We start from the raw sequence: 19,617 nt of genomic DNA on the forward strand, positions 1-19,617 counted from the left end.
CTCAGATTTCAGACCAAAAAAACCCATGTGAACGTACCCTAAAAGCCTTCAAAATGGATACAAACGTGATAAATTTTGCACACACAGCATAATACTGAAAAATGGGGCAAAACTAGAAAAAAATAGTAACAAGATCCATTTCATCCTTCCCCTAAATTATAACAAATAGATGAAATGAGTAATTGTACTTAATTAATAAATGTAAATGTACTTAATTGTACTTAACTAGTAATTTAATAGTAATTAGTTTATAGCATAAAGTAACAATTTGATTCTAGTAAATGCTAGAAAGGACTGTCATGACAATAAATCAGAAATCCTAATCCAAATCACTACATAGCTTTTAAGTAAATAAATAAGGGAATTATTTTGCAGTTATTTATTGAGATGCTTATGTTTTAGTTAACATATCTTTCTATACCATCTGTACCATTTCTTTCTTTTTGCAAATCTTTGTGTTTCCAGGCAATTGCAAATCCATTTTTCAGAAGATCTGTGCTGAACAGGGATATATTTTAATGCAATCAATATTTTTCTTTATGTATTCGCAATGAACACAAACTAAACACAATGTACTATGCAAAACAGTACACTTAAATAACCATGAATTCCTCCTTCAGGAAAAGCACATTGCTAATTCAAATATTAATTTGGTACTTATCTAAATATCAGAGAGCACAAACAGTATGTGTCCGTGTGTAGACTAAGGGCAGGAAATCTGTTCATGGAGACTAATACTAGTAAGCTACGCAAACTCAAAGACAAGACCTGACAATTTCATATTTACTCGAACCACCTTGCCAGCTTTCCTATGTCTAATACAATGGAATTTTAGTCCTCCTGTATTTTTGAGGGTTGAGTTTTTGATTTTATGGCCCTATTTTGAGGTACATACTACTCTTTGATCATCTTTTAATCTATTTTTTGGAATAGAGGTTTTTGTTTATTTTTATTTCAAGTCTAGGGAAAGAGAGGTGATATAAACTTTTTCGGTGTTTTTTTTTAATTATTATTATATTTTTAAAAACTTTTTTTATTTTTTTGTATTTGAGTGTATGGGACTTTTGCTACATAACTATTAAGCTATATTTTTGTTACATGTCTAGGAGCCTACATTAGGCTCCTGGCTAGGGTTGAGCCAATCTTGACTTTTCAGGATCGATTTTAAAATCTGATTTCCGATCATTTTTCATTCAAACCCGATCTCGATCCCAATTCCAATCCCAATGCAAGTCAATGGGATTTTTTTATTAATCGGAGATCGGATTTTAAAAGCAATCCTATTCACTATACAGCATAGAATCTAACAATTGTTAGAATTCACGCTGTGTAGTGAATCACTAAAGTAGCCAGAGGATTTTTTTTTAATCCTCTGGCTACTTAGTCCCCCCTGGTGTCCACTTACCTCCAGAGATGGCTGGTCCGGTGCCAGGTGCCTTCCTTCTTCTTTGCCTCGCTGCCGCTCCACGCTGCTCTTCTCCCTTCGCTGCCCCCTCCCTGCCAGGTTAGGAGAATGTGGGCGGGTTAGGAGAGTGTGGGTGGGTACTGGGAGGGGAGACGTCACGTCTCCCTGCCCTGTACCCGCCCACACTCTCCTAAGCCACAAGCCCCACCTACCTAGCGCTTTAAACACTAACCTGGGAGGCGGGGCAGCGAGCCAAGAAGAAGGAGAGCACCGGAGCAGCCATCTCTAGAGGTAAGTAGCTGCTAGAGATGTTTAGTTTAGCCTCCCATTCGAATGAATGGAGGCAGCCGGCGCGCATGGGGTTAAGGCTGTGTGCCGGCTGCTTCCATTCATTCCTATGGAACTGCAGCAGAGCCTTCACACTGAGTATACAGCGTATACTCAGTGTGAAGGCTAACCAAAGCATTGTGGGAAAAGATCACCGATTTCGATCCCACATAAAAAGATTGTGTTCGGAATTCCGATCGCGATCGTGAAATTTTCTCGATCGCCGATCGGAATCCGATCTTTTCCGAACATGATCGCTCCCGCAATCTCGCCATGCAGAAACTGCAATATAAAGGTACAGGCCACCCCTCAAAGCTAAATTTAACTTTGAGGGGATCACAAACATCAATGCCCACAATCACAGTGACTTAACATCCGCAATACTATTACAGAAGATATCGAGAAGGGGTTAAAGTAGTTATCCCATTTCTAATATTGATGGCCTATCCTTGGGCACGACTTAATAGAAATATTACTTTGACAGGCCTGGGAGTGTGCACAATGCCCCAGCTGCCATAACAACTGATCACCATGCTGCAATCTCACTATGGGGGTTGAGGAGCAATTGAGGATTGAATAGAACTTAGCGGTCAATAAGTGAGTAGTTACATATCTAGGATGGGTGTTATTGCTGATCCTGTAAGCTGCTGCTCTATAAACCATCTGGCATCCACCTTCTATACACAGGAAAAATAAGGCAAAGACTTATCAGTTGAGCCTACACTATATTGTCCCTATGCACTTCTGCCATACATGTTCACATTATCATTGTCATCCATAGAACATATGCACAAAGAGGGTTGCAATATGAAAGTAGTTATACTTTGAACTATATCACGAAACCTACATATAAAACTGCTTTCAAGTTTCCCTTTCACAAAAAAAATTGTGCCACAGACTATTTTAGGATGTGAAGTCTAAATTTATACCAATCTCCATAATTATAAATGAATAATTATTACGCAAACATGTTCTGCCAGGTTACAAATATTCCATACACTATAATCTGCGTTCATTTCCCCATCGAAGCCGTTCTGGACAATCCTGTTCTAGTATATATCAGACGATGTAAATACCAATTACATTAATATGTTCACTGTTCATATGTACAGGGAATATAAAAAACACGAAAACTTGGTAACCTTCAGTAGTTGATACCTTTTTAATGGCTAACTCATAATGATGACAAATGGCTGACGTTTCGGAACGCAAAAGGCTCCTTTATCAAAGTAAATTTAAAAACATTTCTGAAGGAGCATATTTATATACAGAGCAGGCACAAAGAGTGTTAGATTTCAGGAGGAGGGGGGGGGGTTGTTAATAATTGGTAGAGACAATGTAAACACTAACAGGTCCTTATCAGTTCACACGTTACTGTAAAAAGACATGAAACCCTGTGATGCATTAAGTCCACACTCTAGTGTCTGAAGCAGTGTCATGAACTTATACTCATGTACGCGTCATTCTCTCTTTGATCTGAAATTCCCTCTCAAAACCAGAATTTTCATGTTATTGGTGATGTTGTGATCCCCACTGCAAAAATGTTTTGACACGGGAAGGTCAATTCTTTGTTCTTTAATAGTATGGCGATGTGCGTTCATACAAACATTTTTGCAGTGGGGATCACAACATCACCAATGACATGAAAATTCTGGTTTTGAGAGGGAATTTCAGATCAAAGAGAGAACGACGCGTACATGAGTATAAGTTCATGACACTGCTTCAGACACTAGAGTGTGGACTTAATGCATCACAGGGTTTCATGTCTTTTTACAGTAACGTGTGAACTGATAAGGACCTGTAAGTGTTTACATTGTCTCTACCAATTACTAACAAACCCCCCCCCCCTTCCTCCTGAAATCTAACACCCTTTGTGCCTGCTCTGTATATAAATATGCTCCTTCAGAAATGTTTTTAAATTTACTTTGATAAAGGAGCCTTTTGCGTTCCGAAACGTCAGCCATTTGTCATCATTATGAGTTAGCCATTAAAAAGGTATCAACTACTGAAGATTACCAAGTTTTCGTGTTTTTTATATTTCCAACCCACTGGCTAACACGGTACAACAACGAACATTTTCCTATGTACAGGGAAGACGTACTATGCATCATCTTTCACATCACAATATAAGCTTTGATATCGTAAATCAAGCTTTGGAAAATAAAAAAAATTTAAGCTAAGGATACATTATTTAAGAAAAAGGGTTTTTTTTGTCATTGTACTAAATGTTATGTGTAAATTTGTGTTTTAGTTTTTTATTCCCTGAATTCCAAGGCCATAGCGTTCTCATTTTTTCATATACGTAGTCATACGAGGGCTGGATTTTTGCATGACAAGTTATACTTCATGATGGTACCATTTATTATTAAGTACAATGTACTGGGAAGCTGGAAAAAACTTTGAATGAGGTGGAGCTTGAAAAAAAAATGCATTATCACCATTTTCTTACAGGTTTTGTTTTTATGGATTCCATGGTAAAAATACTATGTTAGTTTGATTCTCTAGGTTGGTATGATCATTTATATATATATATTTTTTTGTTTTTTAGGAAAAGCCAATCAGTGAAAAATGCCAATTCAACTGTGTTAATTTTTTTTTTTTTTTTACTTTTTTTTTTTTTTTTTTTTTAGCCTTAGGGGGCTTGAACATGTAATTTTTAGATGCGGTTTATGGCATATTTACTATATAACTATATAGCCTGCAGCAGGCAGGCTTCAGTAATTATATTACTATGGCAGGTCTGTGAGAGTTTGGGAGGCTCTGGGCTACAATGGGAACAGGACGGGTCCTATGATCATGCCATGGGGGAGGGGGCGCCCCATTACCAAACATGAAATGGAAAGCGAAAGCAACCACTCAGATGTTGTGGTCGCAAATAACCATGGCATCTGAGTGGTAAAATGTGTGTTAGTGCATCTGGTTAGTGCAAATGGGTGCAGTCCAGATGTTTCATATGTATCCCATACTGTTATTATAGACTGTTGTAATCTGCTTCTGAATACGCAATATGCATAATATACAGTGGAACTAAAATCTGTCACAGAAAATCTGGTCTAGATAAAGGGGTGAGCTTCTTAAAGAGGTATTGTTTGTGAAAGGTATTACTGTATATTGCAATAAAGAATATATAGGAATTCAGAGAGTGTTGTGAAATTCTACTCTACACGTGACATTAGTCAAACGTGTTATGCCAGTCTTGTATTGCATACCCTATAGTATTTGTTCAGTTTCCAGTCAAAGCCATTCTGGAAAATCCTGTTCTGGGATGTACACTATGTTTACCATACACCCCGCAAAAAAAATGTTGCTTTAAGGTTTTAGCAAACACAGTTTGAAAGCAGGGGATACAAAGGATTCATGTATTTAGTTTCCTTTGCTATATTGTATTTGTGTAAGAGCAGGTTTCGTCGCCGAGAGGCACAAGACGCTCACGGGAGGACACTTTGCAAATCCATTCAAGTGAATGGGTTTGAAAACTGACCGCCAGTTTCCGTCCCCTGTCCAGTTTCTCGGGCAGAAGATGGAAACTCGACGGATTGCCTAAAGTGGAAACCAGGTGCAGGTGTGAACCCGCTGTAGACAAATAAGCATCTTGTCCATAGTGTTTTCCTCCATTTTCTTTAAAAAAAAAAAAAAAAAAACAATCCCAGCAAATCTGAACAGTTGCAAAATCATGAAAATAGATGCCAATTGGGTGTCAAATTGTTTTAAAAGAAACTAATGCAATTTCCGACTTCATCCAAGTTTTGTTGGACACAAAAGTGTAGTATGTCTTGTTTTTTGTGACCGGCAATAGTAAAGACTTTTTTTTTTTTTTTTTTTAAACTGACTTTTACATGAATGGCCATCTGTTAGCATCTGTTCTTGGATCCATTAAACAGATCTGCTAAATGGAAGTTAAAATCTAGGTTCAGATAGGAGTGCCACAGTGGGTAAGAATGTGGTTGGCAGCCAACCGACAAGTAGTAGTGTCAAACTTGTTCCTATCAAAAAAGGATATGTTTTTTTTATCTTTTTATTTTAAAATGTATAAACAATCTGACAGTAGCACATGCTTTAAACAGGCTGTTTGTTACCACCAAGTATTATCAGTTTACCCATAGCATCATCTGTTGCTGTGACTTTGACATTACTTGAATTTATATTAAAGTGCTAGAAAGGAGTAAAACCTCCTGCAGATGACCGTATGAATGGAAAAAACCCCAGATAGCACACTGACCCATTCATTTCTATGGGCCTGGAGACATGACCATGAATTACACGGTTCCATGTGCGGGCTGACAGTCAAGGCCGCAAAATATGGAACAGGTTCTATTCCTGTCCGATTTTGCAGCCTTGCTTCCTCGGCTTCAATTCATTGATTGAAAGGGGCTATGGAAGCACGTCTGGCATATGAATGACATCCGTTTGTAGCCTGTGCCGTTTATTCTCACTTGAACCGAACACTTGTCCTAAACTGGCAGACCAAGCCAAAATCTAATCTTGAAAGATTCACTCATCTCTAATTAATACTTATAATTATGGCTGACACTGTTAAATGAAGTTTGTCAGCAAATCAACCTGCCCTGCAAATCAAACAGTGTTTTCCCCTTGTGAATCAGTGCCTCTATTGCCGAGATGTCACTCTTTTTGACAAGTAATTGAGCTCCTTGGAATAATGTTGGCTTTGTCATGATTCCAAAGAGGTAAGCAGTTATGCCCTCATCACTGCAAAGAGTTCATTTGAATATTAACAAAACGATGATATCCTGGCATCAAAGGTGACCATAAGCGATCTTACTTTCAGGGCAGGGTTAATACACTGGGTTATGGTGACAGACTCCCCTTAACCCCTTTTCAAAATCTACTAAGCTGCTGCCATAGCTACTTGGCCTCTGCTGTATTATATGGTGCAAATGCTCGTGATTAGTGCTTACACTGATCATGGGCATTAGCATCCCTGCCCTCACCCCCCCCCCCCCAGCCATTTTTGGTAGGATCGTCAGCAGTTAGAACAAGATCTGTGGCCGGTGTTCCAATACCATGACAGCCAGGAACCTATTGAAGACTCTCAGGCTTGTTTAACATTAATTTGTATATAATTTAAAGAAAAAAAGTTTTGTTAAGGGGTTAAAATGTAAATAAAACTATATATATAGTACACCACTGGTGTACTGTAGTATAAAAGTGGGAGTTGAAGATGAAGACACTCTGCTAAGACACTGCAGGCAACTTTAGACCATATAATACAGGAGCGTCAAAAAGTAAATGTTGCCATAAACACTCTCCCTTTATGATATGTAGTGGGAGTAGTTCACATCAGGGGATACACTCTGTATAGTTCCCTATTTGTAATCAAATCCATAGTATATAACATCAGGCCATGTAAGACAAGAGGGATATGAGTGATTCTTGGCAATAAGTGTATTGTTGTTATATAATGGCAACATACACAGTAAGACTGTATTAATACACACTAGTGTATAGTGCTCCTGTCCTGTTTAACTGCTTAAAACAACAACCTGCCCCTCGTGGTAGCTTTAACGGTGCGTTACAAACTGAGCATGGGTCTGGCCTCTAATCCATCTGACAGTGGGTAAGTTTGAAGGATTGTGTCTTACATATCTAATATGGATGATTATTTTTACATGTAAAGAATAAAAATAAGCAAATGTTCTCCATTTTCACTTGCTCTAGATTACATTACAGTAATGTGCAATTCAGAGGTTGCTGATATCCAGTAACAATAAGAAACCAGGCACTGTTTGTAAATGCATTAGTGAATCAATGGAGGGATTGTTCCATTTGCAATTTTGTGACATTAATGTTTTAAAACAGTGTTCACATTTTAATTGCTTAGTACAGTTAATAGCTAATTGGGGAACCCTGTTACTGCTCTTACAAGCATTTAATAATGCTAAGATTAGCTGATATTCAGCTGTAGAAATAGGGGGACGACAATTCAGAAAGGACAATCTCCATTGTTTATCAGGCAAAATAAGTTTTATATAATAAAATATTATAAAATGATATAATACAACATACACGTTGCTGTGCAACTGTTCTCTAAGCAGAGTTTGTAGAGGTGGAAGCACAACTTGCAGTGAGGCATGCACTTGAAAGAAATGTACAGTACACACATTCCAAGTAAATGTAGATTCATCAGCATTGCTAACAACTGAACCAGTTCATAGTAGTTTACAGCAATTGGATGTGAATGATAAGAACAACAATCACCTGAAACATTTGGCAGAATTGGCTAAGCTGCATATAAACAGCGCCTAGATGTAGGCTATGGCTAAACGGGCACAAGTGCTACAAGAGTACAACTGTAAGATAAATATTACGACTAGAGATGAGTGAACAGCGTTCGATCAAGTACATGTTCAATTGGATATCAGGCTGTTTGAGATGTTCGATTCCAGTCGAACACCAGGTAACAAACTCACTAAAAATTTGATTCCCCTCTCACCTTCCCTGGCGCTTTTTTTTGCACCAATAACTGCGCAGGGGAGGTGGGACAGGAACTACAACAACAGAGGCATCGAAAAAAATCAGAAAAAGTAATTGGCTGGCTAAATCAGGTGACCTCCAATTTATATGAATAGTGGATTTAATATCTGGTTCATATGAGACTGTGAACTATGTGACTGTGAGACAGGGATAGATGTACTGGCAGGGTTAGCTAGGGATTACCTTTAATTAGGTGGGAATGTCACTCACCCAGCTCTTTGGGACTCTATCTGGTCAGGATCCCTGTCAACTTGCGATATGCGGGAGCTGACTTTTTCCCATAGGAATGCATTGACCAGCGTTGATTGGCCGAATGCCATACAGAGTACAGCATTTGGCCAATCAACGTTGGTTCTGCCGGATTCTCGTCTGTGAGGAGGCAGAGTCTAAGACTGCTGTGGAACGATCTTAGACTCCGCCTCCTCCGGCAGAACCAGTGTTGATTGGCCGAATGCTGTACTCTGTATGGCATTCGGCTAATCAATGCTCGTCAATGCATTACTATGCCGAGATGTAGCATTGCCGGCTGTGCGCTCAGCTCGACTACTCCGGAGATGCAGCTGAGCTGAGCGCACGGCCAGCACTGCTACACTGGAGATGTGAACCTTGCTGCACACTCAGCTCAGCACGGCAGGCAAGCCTGCAACTTTCATACACTAAAATGAGAGAGAGAGCGTCCCCCTTCAGTGCTCTGATAGAGCTGCGGTGTAGGACACGCCCCCTTCTCTCACTGCCCACCAATCAGAGGTGAGCCTCTCACTGCACAGGATAAGGGCTCCCTGGACCTGCTGCTACATGTGAGGAGGAGAGGAAGCAAAGTGAAAGTAAAAACACAAGGTACGTATGTTACTAACTATTCTTATTACTGTCAGGCATTTGGGGTTATTACTTTAGTTTTAGTAACTCCATGTGCCTCACATTAATAGCAGTTAACCCCATCATGTCCCTCACATGTGTGGCTCACATAAGGGTTACTGATGTGTGAGACATATGGGGGTACTAATGAAGGACCTATATAATGAAGATGTTCACTTATTATCTCCATATGTCTCACATATCAGTAACCCTTATGTAAAGCACACAGGGGGTTAATGTGAGGGACATGATGGGGTTAACTGCTATTAATATGAGGCACATTGAGTTACTAAGCTGTAATACACATGACCAGACTCTTTATCTACAACTGTGGATAAAAATACAGACCTATATATTTCAATTGACCCATATATACAGCCATTCTTTTTGTGGCTGTGTATCTGGGCCAAATTGAAGAACTGAAAACTATGGAGCAGGTCCTATATATGTCCTATACATCCCCTATTTTTAACATATAGGTCAGTGAAAACCACATGCGTGCCATTTGTATGCAGGAGGCGTAAGGCTGAGGTCCCACGTTGCAGAAACGCAGCGTTTTTGTTGCAGATTTTTATGCGGTTTATTTCAACCAAAGCTAAAAATGGCTACAGAAGGAATGGGAAATATATAGGAAGCTTCTTATACGTTTCCCTTCTGCTCAGTCCACTCCTGGCTTAGGCTCAAAAAAACGCAGCAAAATATGTAACAAAGCTATGTTCCCTGTGCCTTAGGCTAAAGCCCCACGTTGCATAAACAGCTTTTTTTCGTTGCAGATTTTGCTGTTTTTTTTAGCCGAAGCCAGGAGTAGATTGAGCAGGAGGGAGACATATAAGAAGCTTCCTATATATTTCCCGTTCCTTTTCTAGCCATTCTTGGCTTTGATGGAAAAAAAACGCAGCTAAATCTGCAATAAAAAAGCTGCATTTTTGTAATGTGGGGCCTCAGCCTTAGTGTGATTCTATTGGGTGGTGACACTGTAACTAGATGCAATTATAGCCAAATCCAGTTCCTGAGCACCAGTGCCCTTTGCACTTTGTTGAAAGTGTGACACTGATTAATTTCTGGCTGGGGTTTTGCTGTTACTGCACCACCAGGAACTAAAAGTGACTGAAATTAATCTGCGTTTCACTTAGGGAGCGTTCACACTACCGTCTGTGTCCAACAGCTAGTGTCCGCTGCTAATGTCTGTTCAAAATCTTGTGTGGACATTAGCAGCGGACACTAGCTGTCAGACACCGACGGTAGTGTGAACGCTCCCTTACAGAATACTGAAGTTACTAACAGCAGAGGACTGGATGGCGCATACAGGTACATTGTGTGTCAGCTCTTTACAGGTATGACCTCACTCTGCTACCAGTCACATACATTACCACTAATTGTGGGTTACGCATGTACTTACATTGCTTCTAATGGAAAAGAACATGTGTATCGAGGCAAATAGTGGTAAGCGCATGTGGCTTGGATCACAGTATGACAGCACCCCTGTGCTATATGACTTTAGTGTAGGTGTCGTCTGCTTTACAATTACTGCCCAGCACTCCGAGGACCTCATCTTTGATTTTTTTAATTTAAATCGGCACGCCGAACAAAAAAGGTTGCCTACCCTGCCCTAGACTATAATGGGGTTCGATGTTCGATCGAACAGTCGAGTATTGAACGGCTACTCGAATCGAACTTCGAACATTTCACTGTTCGCTCATCTCTAATTATGACCAAAAACTATTTATAACACTTGCTTGTGACTTGCTGTCGCTCAACTGTAAATAAAAAATCCAAGTTGTAGACATGTTGTATATGATTCACAAGCTACACATAAGTTACATTGTGGTCAGTGACTGGAAAAAAAAGTCATGGATGACTTGTGACCACCATCAAAAAATGTCGCAGTTATCTAAGATCGGAGTTTGCAATTCAATCCCTTCTTATAACATTAGAGGTGATATTGTATTGCAACACTATGATCTTCATGTCGCCATGTAGCCCTAATCTTAATCACAGAGGTGTTCCTACATGGGTATAGATCATAGATCCGCTTGTGAAATGCACTTATATATGTCACATAGAGAATTGTTCCATCAACTGAGTCAGTTTCCTTTATCATATTATTAGAACAATCTATTCCTTTGTAATTATTAAATGTCAGCCTGAGTGTTTGTATCAGGGATCTAAGTACTGCAAATGGCATTCTGCTTTCATCTATTATACCACAGTACTCTCGAGCACATGTATGAATCATGAAAAATACATTAACTGAATGTTACAGTTACCTAAACACAAGTAATGTGCACATTTGCTGCCAGCTGAGCATAGTCTGAGCTCATTGTTTGCCTTATAAGTGATCTTCCAGCCTGTACCAAGAGCCCTTTCATCTCACAATACAATGGATGGATGCGATATGGGTAGATCTGCACTGAGTAAGCTGATTTGTAGGTTTGTGATTTTTGTAATATGTCTGATTTTAAAGAAATAAGCCATTTTCTACCTCTTGTCCCATGTCCGTAGTGCCCAGTACACAGGCTAAATGTGCAAGTATGCACATTTCAAAGGGGATTAATATTGTGATATTTGCATAATTAAAATAAATGTTTACGGCTTTCCCGTTATGTGCCCCCGGGGCTGCAGATATCCTTGCTAGACTGTCAGAAGGAAGGGTGTTCCTGACAGTCTAGCTGGGCTGTGAGGAACGCCTCTCCTGACAATACTGTCCGTAGCCCTGTACAGACAGAGGAGGCATGGGATGTGCCCTTAAAGTGAGTATATAATTAGAAAATCACCTTTTGAAATAACGGCACATTGGAATAGCCTTTAAAAAGTCTATTCTACTCCCACCTTCCATTCTATTCTTCTCCCCGCTGTTTCTGTAAAAATCAATTTATTGCAGTATGCAAATTACGTTCAGGGATCACAGGGTGCGTTTCTCTTGTGCTCTGACCACACCTGCGTCATGACCTCTCACTGCCCCTTAGTTAATTCTGTTCACGACCCTCTTCATTTTCTGATCTTCTGCTTTGCATAGCCATCCGACGCTGTACTATAGGGGGATGAAATCTCGCGCATGTGCAGTCGGCTCTGCCACTTCGGGTTCAGGAAAAGCCGGCTGCATATGTTCCATCTGCCATTTTACGGTAGTCTGTTAGAGAAGCGTACTGCTGTGTTACATTTCCCAGGGCTTCATGCCAGTGCCCTTTTACCCTTTTATGCTTGGTCCCTGCTTCACAGCTGTGTTAAATCTTCATCATTTCTTTCTAGACTGTCTAGCTTGAAGAATATATAAATATTTGTAATATACAATATCTTTCTATAAATCTTAAAATTGGATTGCCACTCAGGGGTCTGCATGTAAATTTCCCTTTAAACCCTTTCTGTCTTTGTGCCATACTATTACTTTGCACTGAGCAGATAGTCAATGCTATATGTACCCCAAAATGGCGCACATGAAAGTAAAACTCGTCACAAAAACAATAAGGCCTCACATTGCTATGTTGAAAGTAAATAAAAAAGTTATGAATTTTGGATGTATTAAACTACCCTGCGTTCTTAAGGGGGTTAAAGGAAAATTTGCTCATTCCTTATGAACACTTTCGTCTTCCTCTGGATCTATCATTTTATTTTCTCTCTCTCCTGTTGATTCAAATAGATTTCTTTTTCCTGGTTGAATTAAATAGACAGGTGTTTTGTACGATGTTAAGTAATGATTTTTATTGTACTAACTATGAAATTTGGTAACATGCTAAAATTATAAAATCTGCCTGAAAGCGTAATCTGGGGAATACAGTAGAGATGAGCGAGTACTGTTCAGATCAGCCGATCCGAACAGCACGCACGCATTGAAATGAATGGACATAGCCGGCACGCGGGGGGTTAAGAGGCCAGCCGCCGTCAAAGCGGAAGTACCAGGTGCTTCCATTCATTTCAATGCGTGCGTGCTGTTCGAATCGGCTGATCCGAACAGTACTCGCTCATCTCTAGTATACAGCAAATCCAATTGTCGCAATCCTCAACACTCAGTTGGTTCAACTGACTTCAATGGAGCATGAAAACTAGTCAAAGCGTGTGTAGGGTGACTGTTGGATTATGCTTTGATATACTATATACTTATAGCCACTTACCACAGTTATACCATCATTCAGCAGTGATTCTCCAAATATCATCATGTAGAGCTGTTCATTCACAGAAATTTCCTCAAAGACAGCAAGGACAGCTACTGGATCCACTGCGGAAATAAGGCTTCCAAATAGCAAGTTTTGTAACAGAGACACGTCACTTAATGCAAAGGATTCAATCTGGCATATACCATATAGGGAAAGGCCAATACCAAAAGCATTCATTAGGGTTCCCATCACTGACCACCAAATTATGGTGCCAATATTGTCAAAAAAAGGACGGGTAGGTAAAAAATATCCTCCTTCAAGCACAATTGGGGGCAAGAGATAAAGGAAATAAATATCAGTTCTCATAGCAGGTGGAGATTTGTGATCGGTTCCAAAAATAATTCCGCCAAGTAGAACACCAATGGCAATAAGGATGCAACTTTCTGGCATTATCGCTGGCAATTTATGATAGAGATGAAATCCTGAAGAATAAAAGAATGATATAAATGTTGGAAAGAACATTGGAGTAGACTGAATAATTCATAAAGATGATGTGAATAAACCAAGATTTTTACAGTTATATGTGGCTGTATACAGTAGACCTTGATATTTAAGTAATCTATGATGTGATGCTATAGGAGAGCATCCCTTCAGATAGCACCTTGACAGTAAGGCGGGGTTCACACGATGTATTTTGGCACGTAATGTGGCACGTAGACGCAAAATCACGGCTGCAAAATAGCGGCGCATATATGGTCCCGGCTCCCATTGAAATCAATGGGAGCGTATACAGCCCGCAAAAGCTCCCGCGGCGTCTACGTGCCACATTACGTGCCAAAATACATCATGTGAACCCAGCCTAAGAAGAGGCAATATGTTGGCAGATATATATATATATATTTCAGAACTGTTATATCCCCGATTTAAATAGGTGTTACCATCTCACATTTTGTCTTTTTGCACTCTAATATAGAACATATAAGGGGGTGTTCACACTACCGCTGCTGTCCGCCCCAGGGTTTCCATTGTAAAGGGGACAGGGGATGGCTTGCCGGCGGTCAGATTTAAAACCCACTCATTTGAATGCCGGTGTCCGTATGTGGTCTCTCCGTCTGAAAACCGATTTTTTTTTTTTTGCACGGACACAAAAAAACGGTTTCCAGGCAGAGAGGCCACATATGGACAGGGGCGTCAACTTTAAAAAATGATTAAAATGAATGGGTTTTAAAGCTGACCGTTGGCAATCCGTTCCCTGTCCAGTTTTCCCAGGGTTTGACAGAAACCCCGGGGCGGTCAATGGCTGCAGTGTGAACATCGCTTAAAGGGGTATTCCCATGTCGCATACTCATCAGTTTTCACTGCTGTAAAATCTTCTTTCTTCCTGGTTTCTTGCGTCATTTGGTGGGTGGGGTTTCATATGCAACCTGGCATTTAGCTCCGCCCCCAATTAAGTGTGTAGCTCCGCCCACCACATAGCGTGATCCTATGGGGCGGCTGAAGGGCCTTTGATGTCATCAAAGGTCCTCAAACAACACTATATGCACAATATTGGACTATGAAGTAAAGGCAGGAGCAACTCCATTCTGTGTTACATACAGAGACTGCCTGTCTCTGCCATAATGAACACTTAAGACTTGAGTTGTATATACAGTCCTATGAAAAAGTTTGGGCACCCCTATTAATCTTAATCATTTTTAGTTCTAAATATTTTGGTGTTTATAACAGCCATTTCAGTTTGATATATCTAATAACTGATGGACACAGTAATATTTCAGGATTGAAATGAGGTTTATTGTACTAACAGAAAATGCGCAATATGCATTAAACCAAAATTTGACCGATGCAAAAGTATGGGCACCTCAACAGAAAAGTGACATTAATATTTAGTACATCCTCCTTTTGCAAAGATAACAGCCTCTAGTCGCTTCCTGTAGCTTTTAATCAGTTCCTGGATCCTGGATAAAGGTATTTTGGACAAACAATTCAAGTTCAGTTAAGTTAGATGGTCGCCGAGCATGGACAGCCCGCTTCAAATCATCCCACAGATGTTCAATGATATTCAGGTCTGGGGACTGGGATGGCCATTCCAGAACATTGTAATTGTTCCTCTGCATGAATGCCTGAGGATTTGGAGCGGTGTTTTGGATCATTGTCTTGCTGAAATATCCATCCCCGGCGTAACTTCAACTTCGTCACTGATTCTTGAACATTATTCTCAAGAATCTGCTGATACTGAGTGGAATCCATGCGACCCTCAACTTTAACAAGATTCCCGATTGCGGCATTGGCCACACAGCCCCAAAGCATGATGGAACCTCCACCAAATTTTACAGTGGGTAGCATGTGTTTTTCTTGGAATGCTGTTTCTTTTTGGACGCCATGCATAACGCCTTTTTTTATAACCAAACAACTCAATTTTTGTTTCCAAAATGAAGCTGCCTTGTCCAAATGTGCTTTTTCATACCTCAGGCAACTCTATTTGTGGCGTACGTGCAGAAACGGCTTCTTTCTCATCACTCTCCCATACAGCTTCTATTTGTGCAAAGTGCGCTGTATAGTTGACCGATGCACAGTGACACCATCTGCAGCAAGATGATGCTGCAGCTCTTTGGAGGTGGTCTGTGGATTGTCCTTGACTGTTCTCACCATTCTTCTTCTCTGCCTTTCTGATATTTTTCTTGGCCTGCCACTTCTGGGCTTAACAAGAACTGTCCCTGTGGTCTTCCATTTCCTTACTATGTTCCTCACAGTGGAAACTGACAGGTTAAATCTCTGAGACAACTTTTTGTATTATTCCCCTGAACAACTATGTTGAACAATCTTTGTTTTCAGATCATTTGAGAGTTGTTTTGAGTAGCCCATGATGCCACTCTTCAGAGGAGATTCAAATAGGAGATCAACTTGCAATTGGCCACCTTAAATACCTTTTCTTATGATTGGATACATCTGGCTATGAAGTTCAAAGCTCACTGAGGTTACAAAACCAATTTTGTGCTTCAGTAAGTCAGTAAAAAGTAGTTAGGGGAATTCAAATCAATAAAATGATAAGGGTGCCCATACTTTTGCACCGGTCAAATTTTGGTTTAATGCATATTGCACATTTTCTGTTAGTACAATAAACCTCATTTCAATCCTAAAATATTACTGTGTCCATCAGTTATTAGAGATATCAAACTGAAATGGCTGTTGCAAACACCAAAATATTTAGAACAAAAAATGATTAAGATTAATAGGGGTGCCGAAACTTTTTCATAGGACTGTATATGAGGGTGTATATATACAATATTGAATATTGAAGGTTTAACATGGTAGCAAATACCTTGTTATAGAATTACTTTTAGCAATTATCAAAACATTATAAGTTATAAATATTTTCACTACCTCACAAAACACATAACCTATACTTATTACATACATGCAATGAAGCTAATCATATCAATACCAATGACTTTAATGGTGTCAACCTGTCACCACTACACCGAGTGATGTCTTGTCATATGAATATGCCATTTTTGGAGCTGGAGAAACAGGGACCAGCAGGGGAGTGGAGAACTGTTGGCACTGAAGCAGCAGGTGATTGGTTCACACCTGTGTTTGGGTTTCTTTAAGTGGACCCAAAGAACAGAAGCCCCGCCACTTAAAAAGCGGTTACCAGCGAAACCTACATACTCCATGGGCTATAACGGGGTCCACTGGGCTTCTACTTAGAAAAATTCGTACAGAAAATCCTTCTTGCAGGACTTTTCTCTTTGAATTGTTTAAGCAAATAATACTATACTATAAAATAAAATACTAATAATGGGATTTAGATTCACACATTGCTCATTCACACTAAATTAAAACTTTTATGTACTAAAAAAAAAATCCATTTTATGCATGTGACTAGAATGTTTCTGCAGCATTGTAGTGCAATATTATAAACTTCTTTCAGATATATGGCACAATTGTAGACGTTTCTGTAACAAATCTGTTGTGTGTAAACATACCATTGAAGGAACTTTGTAGGTGCTTATAACCTTAAAATATCCTATTAACCTTTTCAGATCATATTTACTCATTAGGCAGCATCAACACTGACTGTTAATAGCAGAATTTTAGTGGATTACAAATAATTACTGAAATGGAGACGAATGAATAATCTGTCTTTAAGGGACCAATGATTCTAAAACAGAAGGAAACATAACATTAATGTCTTAAACTACTTACCGATTTTAGCATATGATGCGAGAATAATCCATAGTGTGATTTCATAGGGGATTTGGACCAAGCTGTAATCCACAGTGAAGGCTTGTAGTCCTGTACTTGTTTCCGGACCTTCTGTAACAGGGGTCCCAGTGGTGACCTCTGCACTTCCACTTGAGGTCTTGAGAATCATCAGAATTGTAAGAAGAATGTTTAATCCCATCTTTTATATATAAATCAGTCTTACTTATTTAGTAGGAATAAATATTCACGAATACATTGTATTGCAGACAGTAAATAATGTTTTAACGCGTCACCCATGAAGCATTAAAAGGGATGTGCTGTAAATGTAACTACAATGTTACAGAAAAGGAACCATTGGAAGCAGATCTAATACAATGCTGTGAAACAGTGATACCACTCTAAGAGGAATGTCACCTGCTTGTGTATTTACCTAAGATATCATTCATGTTGTCTTATAAGTGTAAAGATATAATATTGTCCAGTAATCTCGCCAACAAGTATATCCACCCAGACGTTAGTGAGTGACTCTGAGCCATGGTGAAACCTGATACACAGAGAGCAGTGCTGTGCGGTACACAGGTGTGGTTACTACACACAAGTCCTGCCAGTCTGTGCTCACAGATAACAAGGTTGCCACCTTGTGAACAGTCAGGTCAACTGCTTTTTCATAGTAATACAAACAATGTGACAATTCCATCTTTGCACTGAGGTTTATTTTTGGTACATTTTTCTTCAATAACAATGTAATGGAAGTGTTTCAATAGTATTTAAGAGTAATGTTATTTTTTCCAGCGTCCAGATCTTGCCACAAGTAGTCTGAGCAACATTACCAACCAATGTAGAAGTAGAAGGACCAGCAACTCAGATTCAGTGATAAATCTGGTACTAAGGAACTGCGCTCTTCTCAATGGTTAGAAAACACAGTTTTATTGGTAAAAAAAACTCACACAACGCATTTCGGGCCTCAGACTACACCCTTCTTCAGGTGAAATAGTTTCTGTACCGCTGGGCTGATTGTTATTTATAGTCTTACTCTTGTTCAGCACTACACAATTCAATACATGCACAGTTTCATTAAATATGTGTGTTCCTGTGTGAAATACAATCGAGGTCCTTTATAGTTTTGTGTTCCTATTAGTGAGTCTGTCTATGATATAGTGCAGCTAGGTTATGTAATCTTACAGTATATCACAATGCTTATATAATAATGTTTGCTGCTACTATGCTTGTACTTTAGTACTTTTTAGTACTTTTTTTTACTTTTAGTAAAAAAAAATAAAAAAATTTGAGAGTCTTCAATAGTTGATACCTTTTTTAATGGCTAACTAAAATGATGACAGATTGCAAGCTTTCGAGGCTTCTAGGCCTCTTCCTCAGACATAGTTTAAACACAATTTCTGAAGGATGCATATTTATGCAAAAAGAGACACATAGGAATAGAATGTTTCGGGGGGAGAGTATTAGGGAATTGGTACACACAAGTAAACAAATCATCAGTTCACAAGGCCCTTATCAGTTCAAAGAGTGGCTTTATGGATGCTTCGATTGGTGATGTGAGGTCTTGTTCCTGTAGAAGGACATAAACCCATGTGACAGATTCAAGCCCCCCTGGAGTGTGTCAAACACAGTCATCATCTTATATTCATACACTTTTCTGTGGTTTTTGTATTTGAAGTTTCCCCTTAAAACCAAAATTTTCATGTCATTGATGATATTATGATCTTGATTGAAAAAGTGTTCTGGCACAGGGAGGTCCATTCTCTGCTCTGTAATCATGTGGTGGTGTGAATTCATCCGCATGCTAAGTTTCTGATCAGTTTCCCCTACATACAGGCTCCCAGTGGGGCATTTGGTGCATATTATCAAATACACTGTGAATGGAAGTCTATTAGACCCAGCAGGAGGTTGGGTTTAATACACATAATGTCAGTGTTACAATGACATGTATAGTAGCCTGCAATACAGAAGGTTTATACACATGATTATGAGATTGCAGGTTCGAGCCCCCTCGTAGGAATAAAAAAAAAATAAGAAAAAAAATCTAATGTAATGTTAAAAAATCTTAAAAAAATATCATTAAACATTTCCCATTTGACCAAAATAAACTGTGTAATTAGGGGGTTAACACTTTGCTAGTGTGCTTTCTGTACCATGGGCATGGATTTCCATTGGAAATAATGGGATGAAATATACATGAATTTTTAATGTGGATTTTGGCATGGAATATGCATTGAAATTTGT

The 19,617-nt window shown here is 39.3% G+C and overlaps 1 protein-coding gene across 1 annotated transcript in view; it reads right to left on the bottom strand.

Moving 5' to 3' along the window:
• The window catches only part of SLC9A4 (solute carrier family 9 member A4), a 40,572-nt gene extending 22,816 nt beyond the window's left edge, over positions 1-17,756 (bottom strand). The window contains exons 1-2 of the mRNA XM_075265158.1: positions 17,377-17,756; positions 13,189-13,652 (exon numbers count right to left, since the gene is read on the bottom strand). Of these exons, the coding sequence (XP_075121259.1) occupies positions 13,189-13,652; positions 17,377-17,575 (663 nt within the window). The 5' untranslated portion in view covers positions 17,576-17,756. The remainder of the gene's footprint in view (positions 1-13,188; positions 13,653-17,376) is intronic.
• Between the last annotated feature and the right edge of the window lie 1,861 nt (positions 17,757-19,617).

This window comes from Leptodactylus fuscus, chromosome 2 (assembly GCF_031893055.1).
Source record: "Leptodactylus fuscus isolate aLepFus1 chromosome 2, aLepFus1.hap2, whole genome shotgun sequence".
NCBI lineage: Eukaryota > Metazoa > Chordata > Amphibia > Anura > Leptodactylidae > Leptodactylus > Leptodactylus fuscus.